We start from the raw sequence: 11,709 nt of genomic DNA, 5'->3' as shown, positions 1-11,709 counted from the left end.
GATTATATCGACCCCAGTGCGTAACTGGTACTTATTTGATCGACCCCAAAAGGATGAAAGGCAAAATTTGAACTCCGAACGTAACGGCAGACGAAATACCACTAAGCATTTCGCCCGGCACGCTAATGTTTCAGCTTATTTGTTCAACTAAACCCTTCAAGATAGGTGGTACCCTAGCATAGCTGCAGTTCAGTGACTGAAGCAAGTAAAAGATAAAAAGTATGCTTACATGAATGCAGAAAGAATATCCTCTTGAGAGCTTTGCAAATATTTATATTTATAAAAGGGTTGATATTAATATATCCACAATTATGAAGTAATTATTTAATAAGGAATGCTCTTTTTAATCGATATAAATCCTATTAACTAATGTAAATCTACTCTCATTTTCCAATCAGGTGCTATGTGTAATTATTTTATTCATGTAAGATTAAATGTTCACTTTCTGATTATGCGTTAGGTATTAAATGTTTCAGCCTCAGTTCTTTTAATATGCAAACATACACACTGATATGTTGTTATTGCTGTTATTGTTGTAGGATAATCTCAGGTATCACTTGTAGAGCAAGTCTTTGACATGAAGTTAATCAATTTAATGTTAAAGAAATACACAGATTCCCCACACTGGCTTTTTATTCTGCCTCACTAAAAACCATGCCATGCTTTGCGCAAATGTAATTAATTCTGAGTAATATCACATATTCAGGTTTGTTGTAAATTAATTTGGCAATTAAAATCTCTATAGACTGAAGGGTAATGTAAGTCTAACAACTGAAGTATAATGATTTTAAACTGTTTATATCAGATCAGATTTACAATAGTGCAGATTCTATTCAGGTTAGTCAGTACTACTATATTCATTCTAAAGATATCCAGTGTTTAGCATGTCTGATATAAGTCTGATGGGAAAACAGGTCACAATATGATGTGATGTGACTGAGTCAGTTAGAAGAGTTTGGTGGTTTAAGTACGACCATATTATTGTTTGTAATATGAACAAAGGATAACTGTATGTATGATGTTAGTCAAATCTAACAATTTTACCAAAATTTAGAAAATTATATACTTTTCAAGACTATTTTAAATGCAAAAATTTAAAATATAATGCTTGTTTGTTTCTAAAGATATCACTTCATTCAAAGTTAGTAAAGCTTAAAAACATTAATAATGAATCCAGGTAATATATTCTTATCTATTTCTTTACTTGTTAATCTGGCAATTATTTTAATGATTGATAATTATTTCAATAAATAATAATCTGGCAGTTATTTTACATCTTTGTGGTCAGTTCTTGAAAACTCATTATTCTATATAATGGAAAACTATAAATGATTCAAATAATGTGTTATCCATATCAAATTGTGTTAACATATTGAACTAGAATAATAATATGCCAAGGATGTTTGTTAGTCAATAGTAATAAGATCTTAAAACCATTTGATTAATAGCAGAATGGCCTAAAGATAAGTGTAATACTGTTTATTATTTTACAAGCTCTGTATCACACATACAAGCTTATATATAAAATACATATATAGAAAGATAGAAAACATAAGTGGAAGAACATCTGCCCAATGAGGGAACTAGTTTACTTGTTCTTTCACATGGCTCAGTGGTTAGAATGTCAGGCTCACAATTATGAGGTAGCGAGTTTGAATCCCAGAACAGGCTGTGTTGTGTTCTTCAGCAAGACACTTTATTTCATGTTGTTCCAGTTCACTCAGCTGTATCGGTCTTTGCCTTTCTCTTGGATAACATTGGTGGTGTGGAGAGGGGAGGCTGGTATTCATGGGTGACTGCTGGTCTTCCATAAAACAACTTTTCTTGGACTTGTGCCTCAGAGGGTAACTTTCTAGGTGCAATCCCATGGTCATTCACGACCAATGGGTATCTTTACCCACTGGGCAAATATTCATGTACTTACTTATTAACTATCCATGTAGTTGTTCCATGAGAAGCCAAATACACTTTTGGTTATAAACAAATTATTACTTTGCAACAATATCACAAAATCATTTTATATATATATTAGTATATCCTAAACATTTAATATGAATTCACATACCGAATGGTAAAAAGAATACTGTAAAAAAAAACTATTGGACTTGTAGTCATAACAATAAATATACCAATATGTGGAATGACATTTTTAGGCATCACATTGTTGTTGATGAAAATTTCAAAATCTTATTTGTAACAATATAGATATCTGTCTGAAGAAATATGACACTAAATAATTGTATATATTTTCTTTAAGATCAAAAGTTATTTGTATTAAGACATAATTAATTATAAAGTTTAATATAAATTGTTGATAAGCCTGACTAGAGACCAAAAGTTATTAATATAGTAACTATTATTCTTTTTGATTATACACCCAGTTAAGTGGTTGTTTTTGGATAACTGTAAATTATGTGAAGAATAGAAAGCAACATAGAGTATGTTGAAAACAGAACAGTTTCAATTCTTGGTTGTGATGATTATTTGACTTCTTATAACTATTTCATAACCAGATTATTGCTGAAATACACTACTTTTGTTGTAATTAATTTTGGAAATAATGAAGAATTTAGTAAAATAACTTTTATGAACAAGCTGGTGTTAGGAATATATATTAACATGAAATTTTTATGAAAGGTTTTAAGCTAATTTTAAAATAGGAAGTTTATATTGGAGAAACATGGATGGTCTCAACAGGGTTGTTACCAAAAGGGTTAAGGGCTTCAGATTAATATGACTTCTGCTTTACCTTCTATATTACCACCTTAATTGAGGACAATAGCATATCACTACTAAATAATAGTCAAATATTTCATATTTGATTCCACTTTATTTTATCAGTAAATGAAATACATAAATAAATAACAGAATTCACCTTCTTTGGAACTTATTTTATCAAAACAGTAAGCACCAAAAATTTTACACTCTCTCTCTCACTCTCTCTCACACACGCACACGCACACACACAGCTAAATGAAGCTAATAAATATTACATGTACTAATTTCTGAATCAAAAATTACAAGCAGTAAACAATGTTTACTTATAAATCAAATTCCAAATGAATATCACAATGCAAAGAAAAGTGTGATAAACATAATTTTTATTGACACTTTTTTTTCAAAAAAAGAGAAAATTTATTTCCTATAAAATTTGAATTATGAAATGATTGTAAAAGTTTTTATTGTTTTTTTAAATTACAAATATTATTATGTTTTATGTAATGTTTAAGAGAGCTGAGTAGTTAGAAAACCAGACTAGAAACTGAAGTTCGTGTGTTAGAGTAATTGCAAAACTTGCATTTATTAAATACTATAACACTTTCTTAATACATTAGCTAGTTCTTGATTTTCTTGTTTTCATTATAACATAAAAGCAACAATATGTTTGATGAGAATCTTTTGTTAATAACTATCAAAAGTATTTCAATGTACACTAAAGACAAGTACTCAGAAATACTGAATGAGGAGAAACACATTTCTGATTGCTATCAACAATTAAAGCTAAATGTAATATAAAGGACTTATAATATACAGTTCTTATATGTAATATTGGTGCACAACTCATAGGGAAAGGGCGCACAACTCGTGGGGACAGAAAGTAGCAATAAGCTAGGTAAGAGAAAGGTAACAATAATAATTGAATGTATTCTTATGTATATCTCAATCAGCATAAGGAAGTATATTTATCTAATTATCTCTATTTACCTACTTACCTATCTATAATCGAAAGTAAATGCCCAATAAGGGTGAAACAAAAGGAAATGGGAAAGTGAACAGTAAAAGAGTGATAAAATGGAAAGGCTGCATAGGCATGTCAGGAGTAGTGTTAGAGAATTTGGGGAAATCTAGAATTTTTGAAGAATACAGTGTCTGGACAGCTAACAAGTGACATGTTTAGTTTATTCCATGCCTTGACAATTCTGAGCATGAAAAATGTTTCCAAAAATCATTAGTGTTGCTATGTATTTTGATTTTATAAACATGTCCACAGATAGTAGAGATATTAAATTCAAAATGGCCTAAGTTGATGGAAAGATGGTAGATAATCTTGTGGCTTCCACCAAGTCAGCTGCTAGATGTCAAAAATTTAGTGTGTTGAGGCTTAGAGAATCAAATCACTTAAGATATGATAAGGGACTGATGGAGGCCATTCAACTGGTTGCATGTCATTGGATAGCTTCCATCAGATTGATATTCTGGACAAGGTGGTGTTTTCAATCTGGTGATGCAAATTGTGTGGATGCACCATAACCATATATAACTTTAAATAGATAATCAGGGAACAGCAGGCAAAGCTCTTACTGAGTGATATTTTAGAAATATGGTTTGTCCAATGCAGATCATTGTTGACGTTATTGCCTAAGTCAGATCCACAAGGTGACTTCTTAAATTTGGTGCTGTGGAGAAATAATGTAAATTCTAGGCTTTCTTTCCCTAATGTATAGTAGTGCATTTGTTTACCACTAGTTTAAGTTGTAAGCCAGCAATCCATTGCTGCATTGTGACTAGACCAGATTGCAAAAAAGACTTATAGTGCATAGGAACAGTTTTGTTTTTAATCTCAAGATACAGCCTGATGTTTGTGTATTTTTTGTGCAGTAACATACTTCAAGTTAATGTCTATTTCATTAATATAAGCAACAAAAAGAATAGGGAACTGTTATGATGCAGTATACACACCTGGTGTAAAATGGTATTGCACAAATAAATAGTTTGTTGTGGTTATCTAAAAATAACCTATTGCAGAAATATATGTTAACACAGAATGCACTCTGTACTACTGGGATATAGGTATGATACTCAGAGTATTCACTATTCAACTACTGACTGTTAAATCAACATACGTCAAGCTAATGCAGTTAACCAACATGATTGAACAAACACCGTCAACTACCCCACTGACAGTTCACTCAGTCCTTATTCATTGTAATCGGTTAATCAATCTCCAGTCATGTGAAACCAAAAACAAATCTCTGCAGGACTTCAGATAGCATCATATAGGATACAAATGTTACCTTAGTACTATGACTATCTCTTTTCAATCAAAAATGATGGACTTCAAATAGTTATAATGATTAACCCCCCCCACCACTGCAGAGAAAGCTTTGTTATATGTCAGTTGTGTAGCAATGAATAAAGGGCTTTGGTGAATCAAAATAGATGATAGTCATCCATGAGCTGCCATCTGTGATTCAAGTGATGTCATCAAGAACCCAAGAAACTAAACGAGTTGGTCACAACAGCTGCAGTTAGGGATTACTCCAAACTATGTTGGTTAAAATTAATTTATGAGAGTTCCTAAAGTTTCAGAGAATCTCTCCAAAATAGGGTTCCATGACTTTGGTGATACAACTAGTGAAACAAATAGAGCAATTGCTTACAGATGATGTGCTGTAACCCATTTTGAACAAGGAAACAACACTGGCAATTTTCAACAGTTTTGCAGGGGAACACTATTATAAAGGTAGGATTAGAAGAGGAGTGAAAGCTGGTGCAGTAGAAATAGGCTGCTGTATTTAAGAAGCAGATAAGTAATACCAACAAGATCAGGGGAAGTGTAATTGTACATATTCTTAAGGTGGCTGTTATGAAATTTGGTGTTAGTGGCAATGAAGATGGTACATTCAGATTTTCAACAGTAAGAACATCAGCATAGCCTCTGGCAATAAACTCTGTGTACTTTTTGGATCATCTATAACCTGGCCTGGAGGGTCTTCTGGAAAAGGCCAACTGAAGAACGAGGGTTCTGTTTCAAATACACATGATTTGTAAAACGAAAATGCATGTGCGTGCGCATGCACACACAAAGTATATATATGCATGTGCATATATACATAAATGTATTCTTATGTATATCTCAGTCAGCATAAGGAGGTATATTTATCTAATTATCACTATTTACCTACTTACCTGTCTATCTGTTTACCTATCTAATTATCTACCTATCTACCTATGTATCTGTCTATCTACCTGTCTAATTATCTACCTATCTACCTGTCTATCTACCTGTCTATCTACCTATCTAATTATCTACCTACCTATCTGTCTATTCATCCTTAGCTATCTACCTACCTATCTGACTATAATTATCTACCAACTCATCTACCTGCCTGTGTGTATATATTATGTGTATATATGTATATATATATAATTTTTTTTTTATTTGTTTAAATTTATGTGGACTGCTTCAATGATCAAATATTTCATATTAAATTGCAGAATATCTGGTCATCTCTGGCATGATGGTGTTGATGTTGGTCACATTAGTAGTGGTAATGGTGTTATTGGTGTTGTTGTTACTGTTATAGTTGCTATGTTGTTGTTGGTGGCAGTGATTGGGCTATTTAAACAGTAAAGCTATTAATGAGACACTAGTGTATTTAGTAGAGAAAAGCATTTGTTGTTAGGTAATGTTACTATTTTAATATTAGTTGATGTTTTAGCTCCAAATCAGACCTAGAATCAAAGGCACTCCACTCATAACCATCAATATTTTTGAGGGTATATTATCTGTTATACCAGAAATTACATCATCCAATGTATCCTTTGCTATTTAAGAAAGTAAGGTGTAATTCAAGAGAAATTTGACAGCTATTTCTTGCAGGGTTAGTGACCATGAAGGGACTTCCTTGTTGGCTCACTTTCTAAATGTTGATATTTGAGGTAATATACCAGTGCAGGAAGGAGTGACAAAGATTTATATATAGATCTTTGTTAAATAGCTGTGGGTGGATGAAAATAGCAGATACAATAGTAAGAAATTGAAGTAGGGATAGGGTTAGGGTTATGGTTAGGGTTGAAGAGACAGAAAGTTCAAAAAGAAATATTTTAAATGGTATTTGTGAAATGTTACCCTGGGATGAGTAATATGATGTAAATAGTTTCTGTTATCACTAATCTTTGATTAATAGTGATGTTAATTGTATAATAGAAAAGTTAATTTAGCTGTTGCAAGATTCAAATTCAGATTACAAAGGCTATAAATTATTCAGCCTATCTTGGATTTCCTTTCAAGATTTCTCAGCTAATGCTGTTAGTGAAAGAAGGCAGGGATAATGATAACAGTATTATTTGTAGAGATAGAACAAGATGGTGGTGTTAGGCCTGTGTAGTAAACGATAATGGAGCACAATAGGTTGTGTGTAGTAAGGCTTTTAAATAACCAACAGAGTTTCTTGGTATTCTACAGAGAAATGGCAATTTAAAATCCTAAAGCTTTATAATGATGACTTATGGCAATTTAAAATCCTAAAGCTTTATAATGATGACTCATGGCAATTTAAAATCCTAAAGCTTTATAATGATGACTTATGGCAATTTAAAATCCTAAAGCTTTTTAATGGTAACTAATAGCAATTTAAAATCCTAAGGCTTTATAATGGTAACTAATAGCAATTTAAAATCCTATGGCTTTATGCTGATAACTTATGGCAATTTAAAATCTTAAAGCTTTATAATGGTAATATATGGCTGACTTTTAATCCATGTTTTACTGTTGTTGCTTTTGTTACTCCAAGAATGGTGATTCTATCTACCCTTTTATACTTTTTGTTCCCTTGTTATTTTCACATTTGCTGCACAACCAAATCACCTTACTAAATATTTTCTTTTGTAATACTTAAAAATTACAAGCTTCTGGAATTGTTATACTGCATATGTTTACCAATTACTAATCTAGAACAATTCAAATATAATTCTAACAACACTAATCTCAGTGAAATGTTTCATTCTTATTCTTCTATATATATAGATTATTCAAATCCATTTAATCTTTATGGACCTAAATTTAACAAAAAGGCCTGCAAAAGAAAGGAAAAAAATGAACCATAAGTAAAAAATATATTAAGTCAAACAAACCCAGTTTAATATTATTTAGTTCTGAGCTAGGTTTGGTTAGTATTAAAAGTTTACTGACAGAACAATGGCAATGTCTCTGCTATGATAGGTCAGAGGCAAGAGTATCAGAGCTATTTATATTGGCAGTGTTTTACCTCACAGTATTAGTAGTTGTAGTAACAATGTGTCATCATCACCATTGTCATCATCACCATTGTCATCATCATCATCATCACTACCACTATTATCATCATTGTCGTTAATATTAGCAGCACCACTATATCATCATCATCATTAGCCCCACCACTACTACAACCACTCTTGCTATTATCACTACCAACATCATGACCACCACCATCATTAGCATCCTTGTCATTATCATCCTTGTCACAAACATCATTACCACCACCACTATCCTCATCATTGTTGTCTTCATTTTTCATAGTTATCATTACCACTCCACTTCCATTACTGCTGCTATTGTTGTCATAATCATCATCATTGTCATCCTCATCATCACTATCAACACATATTTGGATGTCATTCTTTCTTAGTTTGAAAATTTGAATAATAGATAAATTGTCACCATATCAAGGATTATGAAATAGAAAATCATGGATAAGGGCAAATATGAATTTGTTAAGGCATTTCTCACCTCATCATCCTACTTAGGATGTAATGAATTTTGTTAGTCCCAATTTTTACCAACACTGTTGATCAATATACTTTTCAAAGTAACATTGGTGAAACAGAAGTACCTTCACTGAAATTGGTGGCACTAAGATGGTTCCTGTGAATCCAGTCAATGGAACAGCCTGTCTGCAGAATTAATGTGCAAGTGGCTGAGCACTCCACAGATATGTACACACTTAATGTTGTTCTCAGGGAGATTCAGCGTGACACAGAATGTGACAAGGCTGGCCCCTTTGAATTACAGGTACTACTCATTTTTTCCAGCTGAGTGAACTGGAGCACTGTGAAATAAAGTGTGTTGCTCAGGGATACAATGCACTGCTGGGAATCGAAATCATGGCCTTACGATTATGAGCTGAATATCCTAACTAAATATATATATATATATATATTATGGCTAGGAAGACACCTATAGAGAGATGGAGCAGATGGACCAGAGCCAGATGGACCCCTGCAAATGTTCATCAGGTAAAGAAAATGATCGCACATGCACTTCGAGCTAGTATAAGAGTTACCCTAAAAGGCCACATGTTTAAGTTTAACAACAAAATATACGCCCAGGACAAGGGGGCAGCCATCAGCGTCAGCATCGCCGGTGATGTGGCCAACCTTTTCATGGTATGGTGAGACAGAAGGCTTAAGGAACACCTGACATACAACTCCATACTCATGAATATGTACTCTCATTATGTTGATGATATCAACGTAGTGGTAAATGCACCCACACAAGAGAGTACTCTTGAAATAGAAATAGAAACTAATACTATGGAGAGCATTCAGCAAATAGCTAACTCCATCCACCAGAGTATTAAGGTCACGATTGACTACCCTACAAAACACCCTAACCATAGACTGGCTGGAAACTGAAAATAATAAAACCTGAATCCTTCATTCATACTATGCCAAACCTATGGTCTCCAAATACCTGATCCACTGGAACTCAGCTATCGCGGACAATGCCAAATTCAATATAATGATGGCAGACCTCGTCAGAGTAATGCGAAATGTGTCCTGCATGTGTGACCCTACAGAGTTAAAGAGACACTTAGAACATTTCGTTCATCACATGCAGTTCTCAGGTTACAGCCATAAAGAAAGGATCAGAGTATACAAAGGAGCCATGAGGAAATTTGAAACTATCATACGTAATGATAAGAATGGGATTTGCCCACTCTATAGGAGCAAGTCATGGAACACCATTGAAAGGACTAAAAAGAAAATAGGGAAGGCCAACTCATGGTATGATAGCCACAAATATCAGTGTGTCATGTTCGTTGACACTACCCGTAGAGGCGAACTGGCGTACCACTTTAGAAGGGCCCTAGACAAACTTAAGCTAAGAATTAAGGTTGTTGAAAGGCCAGGCAACCCTATCAAATCTCTAAGCGGTAGAACCTACCCTTTTAGTAGAACCCCCTGTACTGATAGGAACTGTATTGTATGTAGATTTAGCCCACAAACAAACTGTAAAGCCAGAAATGTAGTCTATAGTATAAGATGTACAGAGGGACAGTGCAGTAACAAGACAACGACGTATGTAGGGAAACAACACGGAGCATAAGAGAGCGGGTAAATGAACATTGGAGGGAACTTAAGGAAGTGAAGAACTCATCGGTTCTGTACCAGCACGCCGAGCAGGAACACGGGAGCTCACTCAACAACATAGAAGTTAAAATCTTGTCTACATATAGAACAGACGCAACGCTTAGACAAATTGCTGAAGCTATGCATATAATAGAAGATAAACCTAGCCTGAATAGGAAATTGGAATGGAACACTAGTACACACCCCCAACACACCACAACATATGACAGAATAAGATCCCCATAAACTGATAACAATATGAACAAAATAGAATACAATACACAGATAAACAAATGGAATTAAATAACTATATACGTTAACAAAATTAAATTAAATACAAAAAAAGAAAGAATAATAAAATAAGTAGGTATAAACACATGAACATAATAAATATAAGCAAATTAAACGAATGTGTATAAATAGGGGATACAGATAATACAGGCACTCCACCCCACACGCACTTACTAAACATAGACACACATGGAGGTATACGCATGTGCAAATAAAGACAGACAATAGGAATACAAAATGGCTGATCATTAGTAAGGAAGACACAAATAAGAAAGAAAAAAACAAAGGACCACTGATGAGGTCACAAAAGTGTGATGAATGAAGTCTGGCCAAAATACGATTAATGCAAAAAATAAAATAAAGCTGAAGCAAATTAACACCAAATATATAGTGCGTGTGTTTTTATTGGCTAAACTGGCAACATGACCATCCCCAAATACAACAATATATATAGAATCGTTTTTTTTTTTTGAAAAACATAAATCCAGAGAAGCAGCACACTCTAAGAAGTAGAGCAGTCTATATTAATTATTGGTGAAGGCTGGTTACTCTGGATTTCTTGCTGTCGAGAAACCCAGGGTAACCCTATAAACTGGCCTTCACCAGTAATTAATATATATATCTGATGAGAAGGTTACAATTTTAATATCAAAGATCCCTATGGATCACACAGGTTGTAATCCTTTGAAACATATGTAGGAATAAAGTATGCAATTATTACATGCGTTTTCTCCAATCCTTAAATTCTTAAATATACTCAAATACCCAAAATTTCAAGGAGTTCCTGCCTTAAAAACAGGAACTAAACCACAGTTATTTTGTGTTCTTTGCTACATTGATTTCTATTAACCCATTTATTCTATCAGAAGAATTTTTATTCATTAAGATAGAAGAAATACACATAATTATATATATATATACGAACAACCATGCTACGAACAACCATGCTACATGGCAGTGAAACATGGGCTGTAACTGCTGAGGACATACGTAAGCTCGCAAGGAATGAAGCCAGTATGCTCCGTTGGATGTGTAATGTCAATGTGAATACCCGTCAGAGTGTAAGTATCTTGAGAGAAAAGCTGAACATTAGAAGCATCAGTTGTGGCGTGCAAGAGAGACGATTGCGCTGGTATGGACATGTGGTGAGAATGGAGGAGGATAGCTGCGTGAAAAAGTGCCACACCCTAACAGTTGAGGGAACCCGTGGAAGAGGTAGGCCCAGGAAGACCTGGGCTGAGGTGGTGAGGCAAGACCTTCGTACATTGGGCCTCACCGAGGCGATGACTACGGACCGAGACCTTT

The 11,709-nt window shown here is 33.8% G+C and overlaps 1 protein-coding gene across 2 annotated transcripts in view; it reads left to right on the top strand.

Annotated features, from left to right (window-relative positions):
- Positions 1 to 11,709, top strand: part of LOC106871710 (A disintegrin and metalloproteinase with thrombospondin motifs 7) — a 345,599-nt gene that overhangs the window by 278,890 nt on the left and 55,000 nt on the right. The window contains exon 25 of one of the 2 annotated variants that reach the window (XM_052976057.1): positions 6,220 to 6,272. The exons of the other annotated variant lie outside the window; for it this stretch is intronic. Within the exon in view, the coding sequence (XP_052832017.1) occupies positions 6,220 to 6,272 (53 nt within the window). The remainder of the gene's footprint in view (positions 1 to 6,219; positions 6,273 to 11,709) is intronic. 2 annotated transcript variants of the gene reach the window in all.

Source organism: Octopus bimaculoides, chromosome 2 (assembly GCF_001194135.2).
Source record: "Octopus bimaculoides isolate UCB-OBI-ISO-001 chromosome 2, ASM119413v2, whole genome shotgun sequence".
Classification (NCBI taxonomy): Eukaryota; Metazoa; Mollusca; class Cephalopoda; order Octopoda; family Octopodidae; genus Octopus; species Octopus bimaculoides.
Note: the sequence above shows the minus strand (reverse complement) of the source record. Positions and strands in the feature narration are given on the sequence as shown.